The 17,748-nt window shown below is 39.7% G+C and overlaps 1 protein-coding gene across 2 annotated transcripts in view; it reads left to right on the top strand.

Moving 5' to 3' along the window:
* Positions 1-17,748, top strand: part of LOC127629761 (clathrin heavy chain 1) — a 40,553-nt gene that overhangs the window by 10,311 nt on the left and 12,494 nt on the right. For both annotated transcript variants that reach the window (XM_052106989.1, XM_052106988.1), the window contains exons 7-25: positions 5,625-5,822; positions 5,915-6,115; positions 9,229-9,381; positions 9,494-9,616; positions 9,735-9,872; positions 9,971-10,135; positions 10,328-10,508; positions 10,616-10,779; positions 11,055-11,180; positions 11,276-11,418; positions 11,553-11,787; positions 11,932-12,054; positions 12,388-12,533; positions 12,626-12,809; positions 15,225-15,417; positions 15,532-15,689; positions 15,896-16,060; positions 16,242-16,349; positions 17,383-17,550. In XM_052106989.1, the coding sequence (XP_051962949.1) occupies positions 5,625-5,822; positions 5,915-6,115; positions 9,229-9,381; positions 9,494-9,616; positions 9,735-9,872; positions 9,971-10,135; positions 10,328-10,508; positions 10,616-10,779; positions 11,055-11,180; positions 11,276-11,418; positions 11,553-11,787; positions 11,932-12,054; positions 12,388-12,533; positions 12,626-12,809; positions 15,225-15,417; positions 15,532-15,689; positions 15,896-16,060; positions 16,242-16,349; positions 17,383-17,550 (3,072 nt within the window). The remainder of the gene's footprint in view (positions 1-5,624; positions 5,823-5,914; positions 6,116-9,228; positions 9,382-9,493; positions 9,617-9,734; positions 9,873-9,970; positions 10,136-10,327; positions 10,509-10,615; positions 10,780-11,054; positions 11,181-11,275; positions 11,419-11,552; positions 11,788-11,931; positions 12,055-12,387; positions 12,534-12,625; positions 12,810-15,224; positions 15,418-15,531; positions 15,690-15,895; positions 16,061-16,241; positions 16,350-17,382; positions 17,551-17,748) is intronic.

Raw genomic sequence — 17,748 nt, 5'->3', positions numbered from 1 at the left:
ATGATTAATGAATAATGATCGTATTAATAAAAAATGAAGCAATATATCACAAGCAAGAGTGCATTTGTACTGAATAAAAGTTTGTTAAAAATTATAAATAGTTGTTCTATTGTTTTACTTGTTAAAAGTTTAAGGAACATTTTTTGGTTAGACACCAGTTTGATAATAAAATCAAATTTTCAAACATGGATTTCTGGAAAAATAATTATAAAAAAAAGGATTTGGGGCAAAAATAATACAGATTTCAATAGGGTGCTGCTCAAAAACAAAGTAAAGTAGTGTTAGAAACACTTGAAGGAAACATGCATATCTTTTAATTTATTATTTACACTGAAATGTAACTAGGCTAAAGGCTGTGTTCCATATCACATTATCATACTAGGAAATGTTTTCTGTGGTATCGAAATTGGTATCTGTACTGACTACTGAAATTTTGGTAACGTGACACTACACCTCTGCGTTCGCACATTTCAGCGGTGGACTCAGGTGAAGTTTGTGGTGGCTGGGGTGCCTCTGGGTGTCATTTCCTCCTGTCGTGAGGTGGTCACGACCAATGCTTCCCTTATAGGGTGGGGAGCAACATGGAACCAGAGGGGCATCTGCGGCCTTTGGACACCAACTCAGTCCACAGACCATATCAATCTATTGGAGCTGTGTGTGGTTTACATGGCCCTGCAGTATTTCAGGCCAGTCCTAGAAGGGGTGTCATGTTTTGGTTCGGTCCAACAACACCTCAGCAGTGTTCCACCTGAACCATCAAGGTGGCACAAAGTGCCGCAAGTCCCTACAACTCACCGACAAGACGCTTACAACGTGTCTGCCTGAATTTTCTGAATTGAGAGTGGTTCATCTCCCAAGGTCAATCAACCATGTAGGAGATGCAATCTCCAGGGGCCGAATTCACAAGGGAGAGCGGAATCTTCATCTGGAGGTAGTTCATGGAATTCGGCAGGGGTTCAGCGAGGCAGAGGTGGTTATTTTCACATCAGAGGCGACCACTCATTGTTGATTTAGGTTTGTGAAGACAGAGGCGTCCAGCCCCTTGGGTCAGGACGCATTGTCTCACAAATGGCCGAACTGCCTGCTTTATGCGTTTCCTCCTATTCCACTGTTGTGGGAAACATTGCACAGGGTCTTTCTCTACAATCACAGAGTGCTCCTGGTGGCACCACGGTGCCAGGCCTTTGCTCCCTATGCTGCTGAAGCTTTTAGCAGGCAGTCCATGGCAACTTCCCCTCAGGAGGGATCTTCTCTCCCAGATGAACAGCTGCATTTGGCACCCAGACCAGCACGCCTGTAGCTTTGGGTTTTGCCTCTGGTACCGATCCTCTTCTAGTGTATTGTGAGCCTGTGGTCATTAACACTATTTCTAGTTCTAGGATTACTTCCACACGGCAGGGTGTTGGAACCTTTTTTCCACATGGTGCAGGGAGTGGGAATTTGATCCTGCAATATGTGAGGTGCTGAGAGTTTTGAACTTCCTTTAGCATCGTTTGGATAAAGGCGACGAAGCCTCCACATTGAAAGTATATGCGGCTGCCATTTTGTCCCAGTTGGTGGTGGTTCTCTTGGATTTCATAGGCTTGTATGTCGTTTTCTGAAGGGTGCAAGGAGATCTATTATGCCCCTTTTTAAAAGATGTAATATAAGTCTCAGGTGTCTCCAGAATGTCAAAAAAAAGGTGTTTTCGTGTGTCTTTTTAAGTGCAATTGATCTGCTACTCCCCACCCCCGACATAGGTCTGGTCTCCATGAATACAATCATAGACAATGGTAACTTATTCGGCATTAGCCATGGAATCAGCTAACAAGCACTTTCGGAAAGGCGATTCGCAAACATTCACTTATACGATACTTGCATCTTTAGGATATAAAGCTGGAGCACGTATGGTTGTTACTGATACATGCTTGAAAATTGTTTTTTATTTTTTTAAATCCTGCTTTATATTGACACTCATTCACAAAGCAGTCCTGTGTAAAATTATTTGCACAAACAAACACAAGTTTTGTTTTTGAAGGAAATGTGCCCCAAAACATACAAACATTTGTCCACTGTGTCGTCAGTGGCTCTAATGCCAGACTGTGTGTAGATCACTCAGGGGAGGATCTATGATAATAGGGTGGAGTCCGTCACCAGTCGTGGGAGAGTCTGTGATGTCACGTTAGAGCAGAAACAAAAACCATTCATTTTGACACATGGATTTTGATTAATAGAAATATAAGAAAGAGGAGTGGGTGGACTTTTAACATTGTAGTGTGGTTGTGTACCCACAGTGCCAACTTACATTTATGTACAAACACCATGTAAAAATGAATTTTGCATAATAGGTCCCTTTTAAGTTCAGCCCAGAATCCCCTTTTCCCCTTATGGGAATTACTGCTTGTGCTTTCATTCCTGTGCTCATCCCCTTATCAGCCTCTGCAGAATGCTGAGCTTAAATGGTTGCCCTTTAAAAAGTTTTTTCTGTCGGCTATTGTGTCCACTAAACGAGTGAGCTGCATGCGTTGTCTGTTAGCGTACCTTTTCTACGTTGTTTGCCGGAGGACTCTGGGGTCATCCTTCGGCCCGATCTGTTTTTTCTTCTCAAAGTCCTCCTGCAGTTTCTTAATTAGTCCATAGACCTGGCTGCTTTTCAATCTGCTTCAGACTCCGATGATTCAAGGGCTCAAATCTTGTGTCCGGTATGTGCCTTGACACTTTATATGGATGCTACCACTGTTATGATGGTGTAAAGAGAGGTGCACCCATCTCAAAGCAGAAGTTATCACATTGGGTTGTGGAGGTAATCTCTATGGCCTACAAGAATGCCCAGAAACCTTTGCCTGATGGTTTGTCCGGCCATTCCATCAGGGCTATTTCCTCTTCATGGGCAGCCTTCAGAGGAGTTTCCCTGTCGGACAAATGCACTGCCGCTACCTGGGCTTCTCCATGTACATTTACGAGGTTCTACAAGGTGAATGTCACTGCCCCTCATGCCATGAGCTCTGCAATTCTTCAGGAGTGGTCTTAAGTACTCTCAGGTGGGTGGCATTCCTATGTTGGTATGGTTCATCCACTAGTGCTTCGCACTACCTCTGGTGGTCAGGAGGATTGAAACGGAAGACTAGTTACTTATGTAACTGTGAAGATGCATCACGATCTTCAATTGAATCATCTCAATATCAATTCTTAAATCCAAAGATCTATTTTTTACTCTGTGCACAACCCTCTTCTACAATGCAAGGAAATTACTCGCGTTTGCAACCAAATTTAACGCTATGCAATTAAAATGTATTTGTGTAAAGATGAACACCATTTGTCTCTAAAAATATCTCATTTAATACCATTTCTGTTCTTTACAGTCAGTTGTTGATCAAAAAGAACAAAAAATACATATTTAATGCTAATTGCTTATAGCAGAGAAAGGATAAAGCCGTTTGAGTCGCTTGTTAATATGCGTTCATTTACAGATGCTTTTTACAGAAATGCTGGTATTCTTAAAGAGACAGTCCCCGTTTTTAGCACATGTTTTAAACAAATGGATGTAAACGCTTGCGAATAGAACAAATTAGGCAATTAATAATAAAATATAATTAGCAAAATTAAAATTTTCATAATGTCCCTAGTTAGAAAGTCCCCTGTATAATTAGCAGCATTAGCTGGGAGAAAATTTCTCTCATAAAAAGACATTATAACTGAAATATTCCCATATTAATCTATATCGAATCGAAACCAAATCAAAGAATCATGAGCTTGTGAATCGGAAATCTGATCTTCAAATCTTCAATCATTACTTGGCAACAATGATTGTCTGGTTGAAATAAACATTCCTCTGCTTGAAAAAAAATTTCCCTGTCCCTTTTTGTAGCTGAGATTAGAGATGTATATCAAAGATTGCCAAAAAGGCTGAAAATATGCTTTATATAACAGAGCCTTCATTCAAGCCCAAACCATACAATCTATTCGCATAGGGGCCGTAATACATCAGGATGTCATGATCTGGGGATGAAGGAATGCCTGTAAATAACGCTCTTTGATGATCCCTCGACAAGTACAGTGAGAACAGCGTGTGACTCTCAGTAAGAAGTAGAGAGAGACGGTCACTGTAATCCTCTTACTGCAGTCTGTGATGTGTTCAGGCTTCAGTGACTGATGACCTGTTCAGTTTTGCTGCAGACTTAAGCATCTAATGTGATACTGGCCCATTAATTTATGTTTTCCTTTGGGGGTCAATTTAGGTGGACGTAGGTACATATCAACAACATTTTTAGCTAATCAGTGCATAATAAGATGTTTTTAATTAATATAGATTAGCTCACATTACTGCTAATGTGGTAATGCAGCAGAGAGTATATGCTGATCTTGACACCGAGAGATTTGTTTATGTCAAGAAGCCAAACAAACGTCAGAATTTCAAAAAGCATTAATGATACAGAGAACAGGTTTTTGTAATGAAGTTTTTGGTGGCCGTTACTGATACAACATCTAGAAACACGTTTGTCATTGACAAATATCAAACTGATGTATACAATTTAATGTTGGCAAATAAGATGTGCACATAATTGCTGAATTTATTGAACTCCTATTGTACCACCAATGAACCAAATTGCAAAAATAAACATTTTCTTTCAAACAGCTGTCTGAATATGCCCCCTGTCTTCTGCTGATCGAATAAACTGATAGTCCCTCCCCCAACTTGCTGTTTGTTGAGTCAGTGTTATTGTGTCTGTGTGGACGGGTCGCTTGAAACAGAGGAATTTTTATAGCGCCACAGAGACCATGTTTAAATGTTTCAAGAAGACCTACAAATGGCTTACTTATTGCTGTCTCTTCATTTAAGCTGGGGTAGGAAAAAGTATTTAAACACAGAAAAAGTTACACACTTCGGCTTTAACAAGACTGTTGGAAGTTTTTGGAACTGGCACAAGGCAGAATTAACATTTCTGTTAATCAGCCAATCAGGTATAGTTATCAGCAATTGTTGATCATTTTAAAATGGCCAAATATTGTTCGATTAAACGTCCTGGCTGATATAATGTCATGGATGTTCAGTTAATGCTAAGATAAGATCTAAATAACATGCAGCACACTTTCTCAAGTTAAGGTCATGCCCACACTAATAAGGTTTAGTTTGAAAACGCATCTTTTTCTCTACGTTTTGACCTTCCATCCACACTGAGATGCCGTTTTTTTACAGCAAAGACTGAGCTTTTTGAACACTAAGACAGTTGCATTTCCAACCGTACATGGAATGCCGATTTTACTTTGCGCGGTAAGGGGATTTAAGAGTTTCCATACATTTCAGTGTAGACAAGCAACATTTGGAAAATGCATGAACGTCAGTGGTGATGAAAATAAACTCTGTTTTCAAATGTGTCCAGTTTAATGTGGACGTAGCCTAAAATACTTCATCCTGTACTAGTTTGATGTGTAGAGACAACTGTAATTTAGCAATTGTTTGGTTGACTTACTGAATAGTGTAAACACTTTGGCTCTTTCAAAACATTATTTGAGAGGTCTAATATGTTGTCATCTGGCCTAACCTATGGTGTGAGTTTGAGCCGGGACTACCTGTTTGTCCGTACCATTACATATGGGGTGTTTGAGAGCCAGCATTATTTTTTGTTTTATTTATTGTTTGTCAGGTGCTGTCTGTGTGTGTGGAGGAAGAGAACATCATTCCTTACATCACCAACGTGCTGCAAAATCCTGACCTGGCCCTCAGGATGGCCGTCCGCAACAACTTGGCAGGTGCAGAGGAGCTGTTCGCACGCAAATTCAACAACCTTTTTGCTGGCGGCAACTACTCCGAGGCTGCCAAAGTGGCTGCCAATGCACCAAAGGTACAGCAGACTGCGTCACAATACCCAAAACCTTGTCTGTCTTGGTCTGGCATGTAATTTGAAGTTTCTGATTGGCTGTTGTGTTCTTTCAGGGCATTCTTCGCACCCCAGACACCATCCGCCGTTTCCAGAGTGTTCCTGCCCAGCCCGGACAGACCTCTCCCCTGCTGCAGTACTTTGGGATTCTGTTGGATCAGGGCCAGCTGAACAAGTTTGAGTCATTGGAACTTTGCAGGCCAGTTCTGCAGCAGGGACGCAAACAGCTCCTGGAGAAATGGCTAAAGGAGGATAAGGTACATCCTCATACAAATAAATATCCTTTTATGCAACATAAAGCCATTTGAGCTTAAATGTTTTGACTTACTGTATGTAGTAATAATAGGTGCCTCGAGAGCTCAACAGTAAAGATTTACAAAATAATTTATGTAATAAAAATGTATAAAAGAATGAATCAAACCAAAAGAAACAAAGAAAAAAACAAAGACAAAATATTAATGAATAAATAAATGTGTCAGTAAATAGTTTTAGACATAACAATATACAATTATAAAAATATATACATCCATAAATAACCAAATAAGAGGGTGTTCTGTGAGCTATACAAATTCTATACAGCATATTGTCCAGAAAGTGGAGAATCCTAAATAATCTGTGCCGGTGGTGGGGACTAATCATCCAAATCCAACAAGTAGTGTGTGCACACATGATACAGATTTTAGAAAACGTGCTGTGTCAACAAAGAAAAGTTTCATGGAGTGCAAAGCATCTTTTATCCACCCGGGAGTGTAGGTGGATAAAGGCTTTTTCAGTTGAGCAAGATTTGTAGTCTTGTCAGAAATGTTAGAAAAGCTATATAAAATCAATAAATTAGGAAGGTAATGCAGGGTTCCCGCAGATCCTTATAAAGTCTTAAAATGTCTTAAGTTCAGTTTCCCAAAATTTAAAGTCATAAAAAGTCTTAAGTATCTTAAACGATACAGACAAAGTCTTTCAAAGTGAAAATGCGGCACTGTTGGATTTTCTCCAAGCACACGGGGCTCGTGAGTGTTTTCAGCTGTTGCAGAGCAGTTCACAATCATGATGTCATATTGTAAATTTATGACAAGCGATTACTAATGATCAGCTGTTGATGATGATGTAGTGTCGCAAGTGTTGCAAGGTCCAATTTTAATGGACTGTGACTTAAATCGGACCCGAGCCTTTAGGACATGGGATTTTCTTCCGGGTCAATGGCATTTGTGATGTAACGACAAACAAACATGCAATCAAATAATTTAACATACATCCTCTTTTTCCCAGATATGTCCTCTTTTTCAGACCTGAAAAAGCTTCCGGCCGGGATGTCAAAATTGCCTCTATATGTCCGGGATTTGGCTTTGTCTTCATAATGATGTGCTCTGTACAGTTAGTTTTATCATACGTTCTGTGTATTTGATACTGCACATCAGTTTTCATGCGTATATGTCCTTACATGTGATTATTCTGGCTGAGAGCAGCAGCGTGCACTCTTTCGAAGTACTTTCTCTCTCGCCCACATACACCCGTGTTCTATGTATGTGTGGGAAAGTGATCGCCACATGAGCTCTGCCGATTTCATCCAGAAACATCAATAACATAATTACACTTTTAAAAGTTTGTTCCCCAACTCTGCATTTATTAAATGGAAAAAAATGTTTTGTCAGACTCGCTTTACTACGCAAAGCCATTTCTAACTGAAAAAGTTGATTATATCGAGACTAAGACAAATGTGCTAGGGATCAGGGATATTTAAATTAATTTAACGGATGAAATGGACCATGGAAATTTTACAATTCAGTCCATTACATATTTGTAGTGCAACCTCTGTTATCTGTTAATCTTGCACTTGTGTTTCAATGGCAAAAAAGTAAATGAAGAACACAAGTGAGTGGAGAATTCTCTATTGACCCTGTTATCCATACTAAATATAATGTGAAAAGAACAACACGTCAGTTCATGGAGAGTTTGTCATAAAAAAATTGTATCTTAACTTTATAGAATGGGCCAAACCTAAACACAGCAGGAGGACTGTAAAGTGTAGTAAAATAAATATACAATTCTAATGGTATATGATCTTGTTTAATTTTATAGGCATTAGTTATTTATTTATTATTTTGTGGATTTTTTTTTTCCCCTTTTTCTCCCAATTTGGCACGCCCAATTCTTAATGTGCTTTTAAGTCCTCGTGGTCGCATAGTGATTCGCCTCAATCCGGATGAATCCCAGTTGCCTCCATGTCTTGAGACCGTCAAACCGCGCATCTTATCACGTGGCTTGTTGAGCGCGATGCTACAGAGACAGCGCATGTGGAGGCTTCACAGCATCCACGCTCAACTCCCCACGTGCCCCACCGAGAACTAACCACTTTATAGCAGCCACGAGGAGGTTACCCCATGTGACTCTACCCTCCCTAGCAACTGGGCCAATTTGGTTGATTAGGAGACCTGGCTGGAGTCACTCAGCACACACTGGGATTCAAACTAGCATACCCCAGGGGTGATAGCCTGTGTCTTTTACCACTGAGCTACCCAACCCCCATTACATTTATTTCACCCATAATTTTAGATAAAACTAAGCTAAATTGAATGGACAAATTAAAAATAAAGTAGAAATATTTTTTTTTATTATTATAAATAATAACTCTGGTTGTAATGACTAACGCAACTTTCAATTTCTTTAGTCTATGTTTGAGTGGAGGGGGAAAAAATCTACAAATAAATGAAAAAGGACAGTTTTGTCTTCGTACACTTAAAGCATATGCTTTCATTCTGAAACCAATTTGAAGTCTGTTCAGCAGGAAACTAATCATAAAATGTGAATATGAAATGCAACAGAGGTGTTTTGTTACATTTATACCGACAAACTGTTTTTCTTTGTTGTGAATGCTAAAACAAGCTTAAAATATTGATGTTGAGTTTATGGTTACAAATTGAATTCAGATTCATGAACAGATTCATTTGGGCTCGGACTCGAGCTGTTGTGGACTCTTGACTTATCCTTTTTAAGACTCTACCCCAACACTATAAAAAAAAGTCCACTGGAAAACGGCAGAAGATTGTGCACAACTTTTAATTACAGCATGTAATAACCCGTTCTAACATGCTTCAATCTCACAATTTCGACAAACTTAGGTCAGCCAGATTTGTTACATTTACATCAAAAGAATTTGCAAAATACAATGCTCAAATCATCACAGAAAACAAAATATTTATGTTGGCAAGCCATTCAAATACATGCACAGGTATGCCTGTGTATATATACGTGCATACAAATCCTGACTCTGCCCGTCCTTATTGTTGAGCTCCATTCAAAGTCATATCACAGTCACTTTTGTTTCTTTAAAGCTTATGATTTGTGACGAAATCTTGACTGTTTTTGCATCCTGCAGCTGGAGTGTTCTGAAGAGCTGGGTGATTTAGTGAAGTCTGTGGATCCAACTCTTGCTCTCAGTGTCTATCTGAGGGCAAATGTTCCCAACAAAGTTATCCAGTGCTTTGCCGAGACCGGGCAGTTCCAGAAAATTGTACTGTATGCAAAAAAGGTGAGTTTAAGATCTGTTTCCAGGCAATACATATTTACACTCCGCTCTATCCTATGTAAGACCTTTACAATTTGGAGATCCATCCCTTTAATGTGTGGCCATCTGTGTGCAGGTTGGTTACACTCCAGACTGGATCTTCCTGTTGAGGAACGTGATGCGGATCAGTCCAGAACAAGGCCTGCAGTTCTCTCAAATGCTCGTTCAGGATGAGGAACCTCTGGCTGACATCACTCAGGTCTAAGACAATATAATGTGGCTATTTAAATCAATTTAAGTAGCAGGTAATTATTAATGATGCAACATGTTATCTAATAAATAATAGTACAAAAATATATATTATTATTATTCCATAGATTGTGGATGTGTTTATGGAGTACAACCTTATCCAGCAGTGCACTTCTTTCCTTTTGGATGCCCTGAAGAACAACCGCCCCACTGAGGGTCCTTTGCAAACCCGTCTGCTGGAGATGAACTTGATGCATGCTCCACAGGTCTCAGACACACACCGTCATTAAAAACACCACATACCTCGTTTGTTTTTGCTTGTTCAATTTAAAGAATTGAACTGTAATTCTATTGTCTTCTCTAGGTGGCTGATGCCATCCTGGGCAACCAGATGTTCACTCACTATGACCGGGCTCATGTGGCTCAGCTGTGTGAGAAGGCCGGTCTTCTGCAGAGAGCTCTGGAGCACTACACTGACCTATTTGATATCAAACGGGCTGTAGTGCACACCCACCTGCTTAACCCAGAGGTAACACCCACAGTCCACTGGCTGCTCAGCTGTAACTGTATGGATCATTTGGATATATTTGAATGTATCAAAACTCTCAGATCTTAATAGATAATAATAACGTATTTAACATGATATATTGAGACTCTGGTCTGATTGTAGGCACATGGCATTTATACAGGTCATTTCTACTGTGTTCTACTCTGTTTGTAGTGGCTGGTAAACTTCTTTGGTGCGCTGTCAGTGGAGGACTCTCTAGAGTGTCTGAGAGCCATGCTGTCTGCCAACATCAGGCAGAACCTCCAGATCTGCGTCCAGGTGGCCTCCAAGTATCACGAGCAGCTCTCCACCCAGTCGCTCACAGAGCTTTTTGAGTCCTTCAAGAGCTTTGAGGGTAAATTCTTGAATCGATTGTACTGATAGTCATACTATTGAGAATAACTACTGTTTAGATATAAATTTAAGCATCTCATGAACAGTATCTGGTTGTGCGCTCCGCAGGTCTGTTCTACTTCCTGGGCTCCATTGTAAACTTTAGCCAGGATCCTGAGGTTCATTTCAAATATATTCAAGCTGCCTGCAAAACTGGCCAAATCAAAGAAGTTGAGAGAATCTGCAGAGAGAGCAACTGCTACGATCCGGAGCGTGTAAAAAACTTCCTCAAGGTACGAAACCAAGATTTTGTAGTTTAACAAGAGTTATTACATGGCTCCCCAGAACACTTGATTTGGATTGGTCAGATTTGGAAGTTCATGTGCTAGTATCAATTAATAATCTCTTAATTTCAATTTAAATAAAAAATAATGAATGCCATAATATACACAGTCATTATTGCGAAATAAACCCAGATGCTTACTGTATATTGTCAGTTTCTTGTTACATATAAAAATGAGTGTACTGTATTATTTAAAGCTAATTATTTACTGTGTGTTTTGAACAGGAAGCTAAACTGACTGACCAGCTGCCCCTCATCATTGTGTGTGATCGCTTTGACTTTGTCCACGACCTCGTGCTCTACCTGTATCGCAACAACCTACAGAAGTACATTGAAATCTATGTGCAGAAGGTAAAGCGAGGGTTGATCTGTATCTCCCATGTTCCTCAACCAATCCTCTCAGTTTTCTGTCTGGTGTTCACATAGATTGTTCTTGTGTGTGTCAGGTGAACCCTAGCCGCTTACCTGTGGTGATTGGAGGTCTGCTGGATGTGGACTGCTCTGAGGATGTCATAAAAAATCTCATTCTGGTGGTGAGAGGCCAGTTCTCCACTGACGAACTGGTGGCCGAGGTGGAGAAAAGAAACAGGTGTGTACTGACTTCCTCAGCTGCTTTTGAGACAACAGATATGTAATTATCTGGTTGTATGCTAGCTCAGAGAATGGATTGTGTTTTTAGTCTTGGGTTTGCCAGAACTGACCAAGCTTTGATGTGTATGACAGACTGAAGCTGCTCCTGCCATGGTTGGAGGCACGTATCCACGAGGGCTGTGAAGAACCTGCTACTCATAATGCCCTGGCTAAGATCTACATCGACAGCAACAACAACCCAGAGCGTTTCCTCAGAGAGAACCCGTACTATGACAGCCGTGTGGTGGGCAAGTACTGTGAGAAGAGGGACCCCCATCTGGCCTGTGTGGCCTATGAGAGAGGACAGTGTGACCAAGAGCTCATTCATGTAATGAACTGAGGTTTTATTGTTTTAGAGAAGCATTTGTAACTTTTACAACTGTATTTGAAGAAAAGATAGTTCAGTGTTTTGAAACAGTAAAAAAAAAAAAGAACAATTTAGCTTTAATATGTTTTCATTCCACATTCATAGGTTTGCAATGAGAACTCCCTCTTCAAAAGTCTGTCCCGATACCTTGTGCGTCGCAAGGACCCTGAACTGTGGGCTAGCGTGCTGCTGGAAAGCAACCCATATAGAAGACCTCTGATTGACCAGGTAAAAATTAGAAAGTGACCCATTAAAGTCAATATAAAACTGAACTCCCAACCCAAAGTTTACATCCATAATGTGACAAGTAAATACAAAGAACATCCAATGAGAAAAACCGTTGGACAGGACCATTGGAAATGGATTTTAATTGTTATAAGTGGGTGCTGCTTTGGAACAATGTGCTCTGATGAATTGTGCACAATAAGACCTAGAACATGCATTAAGAAAAGTAAATATGAACCATTTTATAGTTGATTTGAAGAATATTTATGAGACTTAGTAATGTGAGTGAAGTGTTTTAGACGTATAGATTAAACGTGATCTTCTGCCTCACAACAGGTTGTGCAGACCGCCCTCTCCGAGACCCAAGACCCTGAGGAGGTCTCTGTTACAGTCAAAGCTTTCATGACAGCTGACCTACCCAATGAGCTCATTGAACTTCTGGAGAAGATTGTCCTGGACAACTCCGTTTTCAGTGAACACAGGTAATTTCAGAATATTCCAGAAAATATCACTTGCTAGAAGCATTTGGAAGATGATGGAATGAATAGAACATTGTCTTGCCATTCTTTCTCAGAAACCTGCAGAACCTTCTGATCCTGACAGCCATCAAAGCTGACCGCACTCGTGTCATGGAGTACATCAACCGCCTTGACAACTATGATGCCCCAGACATCGCTAACATCGCCATCAGTAATGAGCTGTTTGAGGAGGCTTTCACCATCTTCAGGAAGTTCGATGTGAACACATCAGCAGTGCAGGTATGTCTCACCATTTCCTCCTCATCTCAAATGTCCCAAAGCATATTTACCGCAAGTATGTGAAAAAAATAAAGCTTGTTAGTCAGCTTGTTATTTGCAGAATGGTTAATGGCCGGATAGTTAGTGGCAGCATAATTATTTAGATGCAGAATTGTAAATTAGCTAGTTAGCAGGTGGGTTACCTTGTTAATTGGAGAATATTTAGTGGCAGAATTACTAATTAGCTAGCTAGCTAGTTAGTTAATTTCTTATTTGCAGAATAGTTAGGTAGTTGGTTATTTAGCTAGTTAGGGGCAAAATAGTTTGCTAGTTTGTTTTTTGCATAATAGCTAATAAGTGGAAGAGTAGTTAGCTAGCTAGCTAATTAGATAGTTTGTTGTTTAGCTAGTTAGTTGCAAAACACTTGGTTGGCTAGCTAGTTAGTTAGCTTGTTAGTGGCTGGGTAGTTAGGTAGCTAGCTAGTTAGTTCATTTTTTACCTAGTTGCAGAATAGTTAGTTCACTAGCTAGCTAAATAGCTAGTTAGTTGCAAGTTAGTTAGTTAACAATCTCAATAATAACACAGAATTTTAAAGGTAACTTTATCAACCTCTTGAGAATTGAGGTTTGTTAACATTATAATAATGCAAGAACACATGTATTCACAAGGGGGCCACAAGTTTGTAATGCATTGGTAATTCTCCTCTGATCGCATACTTTCATAGAGGATGATGATGACATTCGAATATGTACAGGTTGTAGATCTGCTCTCACTCTCCAGACATGTCCACTTTCAACTAAAATGGCATAACTTCAACTTCCTAAAATCGAACATTATTATTGGAACACCAACACTTTCGAAATAAAATCCTTATGACTTTGGTTGTGATATTGATGGCACTTTCATTAAACCATCCAACACTGTAAAAAATGTAGGTATCAACTTTTGAAGCTCATTAAATCTGTATCTAAAATTGCCACCTTTCACCTTTGCCACATTGCTCTCCTTCATCCCTTTATTAGTCTCAAAGATGCTGAAACACTGGTTCATGCATTTATATCCTGAAGTCTTGACTGTTGCAATGCCCTCTTCATTGGTTTACCTGCTAACTCTATTGATAGGTTGCCATATATTCAAGATTCTGCTGCTAGAATTTGTATACATACCAGCGCTAAGCTCATATTACTCCATTCCTGTTTGAACTTCACTGGTTACCAGTTTTGTTTCGCATCAAACATAAAGTAATCCTGCTTACTTTTAAATCACTTCACGGTCTAGCACTTCACTATCTTAGTGAATTGCTTCTCCCCTACAACCCAATCCGCTCACTTAGGTCTTCTGGGTCCGGACTCCTATCTGTCCCTAGATCTCGCCTCTCTACTGTGGGTGGCAGGTCATTCAGCATAGTAGCACCCAATATATGGAATTCACTCTCCCAGACTCTTTGCAGCATCTCTTCTATCTCTTGAGATTAAATCTCAACTTAAAACCTTTTTGTTTTCTCACTGTTATTTATCTTAATGTGAAATGTATTCACTCTCAGTGACTGTGCTATCTGAACTGTGTTTTTGTGACAGTTTTTGTAGAGCTGTTGGAAAAAATCGTTTCAGGGATGCATCGCGATTCATACTCAAATTTTTCTGAATCAATTCTCAAAAGAATCCGAATTGGATCCTGAGTTAAGTTTAAATCACAGCAGAGCAGTGGTGCGCGCCAAAGACGTGTAGAAACAAAGATGCGAGTTAAGTGCACAAATACATGACCATTTGTGCCCGAATGAAACTACGTTCCCGAAATTCTTTTACAAACCCACACACACATAGCAACGGGAGAGTTTATTCGTGATAAGAAGCTAACAAACAACATGGAAGATGAGCTCGCACACATAATTACACTTATTTGCACACAACGGGTGAAAACACAGAAGAAAATAATGACGAGGCAGCGGTTTGGGAGATGTTGATGTTTTCATTTAATTACAGACAAAATTGAGCACACCTGATGATAAAGGTTTTATCTTCTACAGAGCAAACAGATTGATACATTTGAGCATTACAGGACGCTTGATACATTTCTGAAGCAACAACTGCGCTGTTTAAACCGCTTTACTATCACCTGTGCAGGTGAGAGAGGAGAAGCTGACACTGGTACTCTCATAGAAGCAGATACATATCTCATCCTGGACCAGCAACTTCCATTTGTGCTTAAAAATGCATCGTTTTATAATCTAATCGTTACCCTTTGAATCGTAATCGAGTCGTGAGGCTAGTGAAGATTCACACCTCCTAGTTCTTTTTTTGTGTATTATTGTGTTACTATTGTGAAGTGTCCTTGAGCTCTGGAAAGGTGCTATATAAATTAAACATTATTATTATGTTTCTAGCTTACATTCACTTAACCTTTTCTATGGTCTAAATCTTTTATATTTGACTGTAGGTTCTTATTGAGCACATTGGGAATCTGGACCGGGCCTACGAGTTTGCTGAGCGCTGTAATGAGCCGGCAGTGTGGAGTCAGTTGGCTAAAGCTCAACTGCAGAAAGGTCTAGTGAAAGAGGCCATTGACTCCTACATCAAAGCTGATGACCCCTCAGCTTACATGGAAGTGGGACAAGCTGCGGCCCAAAGCGGTGAGAACCAATTTCAAAAAGCACCCAGGTTATCACAAAACCCCATAAAACCCCAAAGATTTTTTTTTTAATGTTGTGAGGTAAATGTTGTGGGTTTTTTTGCATTCTCCTCAGGAAACTGGGAGGACTTGGTCAAGTTTCTTCAGATGGCCCGTAAGAAGGCCCGTGAATCATATGTGGAGACTGAGCTGGTCTTTGCCCTGGCCAAGACTAACCGTCTGGCTGAACTGGAAGAGTTTATCAATGGGCCAAACAATGCACACATCCAACAAGTATGAGTCTCCTAGTTCAGTTTAGCATAGAGAGATGTTGGCAGTATGTGCATGTATGCCATGTGTTATTGTTTGATTGTACATACACACTAGATCTTGTAGTGGAATTCACAAAGTTAACGACAAGACATAATATAAAATAATGTAATATCCATAATGTATAGTTTTGTTATACATGTCAGATCTATGACTCCTTTTCTATCTAGGTTGGTGACAGATGCTATGATGAGAAGATGTATGAGGCAGCTAAACTACTATATAACAATGTGTCCAACTTCGGCCGCCTGGCTTCCACTCTGGTGCATCTTGGGGAGTATCAAGCTGCTGTTGATGGGGCCCGCAAAGCGAACAGCACAAGAACCTGGAAAGAGGTCAGTTTACAAATCCTGAAATGATTTTCACATTAGTGTTTTACCATTATAAAATTAGATGCTTCAGTAAAAGCATTTTCAGTGATGGGTTACCCATTTTGTTGTTAAAAGCTGTAATGCTTGTGTTTCTTGTTTTTGACATTGATGGTACAGTACTGACAAGGATGTTCTTTGCTCATAGGTTTGCTTTGCCTGTGTTGATGGCAAGGAGTTCCGTTTGGCTCAGATGTGTGGATTGCATATCGTTGTTCATGCTGATGAACTTGAAGAGCTCATCAACTACTACCAGGTTTGTCTGAGATATATGACAGAATTATAAGTAATAGAAAGATATAGAAACATTCTAATAATCATCCAGAATTTTCTTGACCAACCACTTAATTTTTAAGTGTTAGTAGGATTAAAAATGAGTTCAAGCTTGACTTGTGCAGTTGCAACTCAACTAACATCAGGCCATAGCTTTATGTCATCAACCCACTTTAAATCTTGATGGGTGAGGCACTAGGTTTTTTATAGCTAGAAATTGCTCTGTGTGTGCAAACTCTACAAAATTATTTTTAGAAATATTTTCTGAATCGACTTTATTACAATGTATGCTTACACATACAAGGAATATGTCTTGGTAACAGGACCTTCCAGTGCACAAACAATACAACAACAAGACAATTTTTATAAAAAAAATAGAATAAAAATAAAATGTGAATAGAAAATAAAGTATATGTAGAAATGCACAATAGGACTACATATACGTGTGTATGTATGTGTATGTATATATATATATATATATATATATACACACACACACACATCTATGTACAATATGCAAATACAAATCTGTTATATACAGATGGAAGGGAACGTATGGCAGAATAGGTAGGGTATGTTGGATAAATATAAATAGACTAGGCTGTGTACTGTATATTTAATTGTTGCTCAATGGGGCAGTTTTAACTGTTCCTGTGCCTGACGGTTCTGGTGCTCAGTGCTCTACAGTTTAAAAAGGTAGTGGGCTGGGTGAGTGGGGTCCAGAGTGATTTTTCCAGCCCTTTTCCTCACTCTGGAAGTGTACAGTTCTTGAAGGGAGGGCAGGGGGCAACCAATAATCCTCTCAGCAGTCCTTCCTCAACTGGCAAAGGAAGTAATACCTCTGCTGGGCCTTATTCACAATAGAGTCAGGTCCTGTGTGCTTTTTGTGCATGAAAAATGCATTAAACTAGAAATGTTTCGAAAATTCATTGGTCAAATGGTGTGGGAACCTCCTTAGTTTGGAAAATCCATCAGGGCTGACTGGTATTTAATTTGATATCTGATTCCTTCATCAGGATCGTGGTTATTTCGAGGAGCTGATCACCATGCTTGAGGCAGCTTTGGGGCTGGAGCGCGCCCACATGGGTATGTTCACAGAACTGGCCATCCTCTACTCCAAATTTAAACCACAGAAGATGAGGGAGCACCTGGAGCTCTTCTGGTCCAGAGTCAATATACCAAAGGTCAGAGAGTTATGAAATATCTGCCTGCATATAATATGTATTGATTGACGTAAATTGATTTTACATTTTTAGAATGTGCTTGCAGGCCAAACAAAGTGTCATAAAAATTGTAAACGCATTATCTCTCGTTTCACATTCTTGTACATCTGTGTACATGCAGCATGCAGCATTCTGCATTGTTCAATAATGATTAATTAA

Source organism: Xyrauchen texanus, chromosome 36 (assembly GCF_025860055.1).
Source record: "Xyrauchen texanus isolate HMW12.3.18 chromosome 36, RBS_HiC_50CHRs, whole genome shotgun sequence".
NCBI lineage: Eukaryota > Metazoa > Chordata > Actinopteri > Cypriniformes > Catostomidae > Xyrauchen > Xyrauchen texanus.
This window is presented reverse-complemented; position numbering and strand designations above follow the sequence as displayed.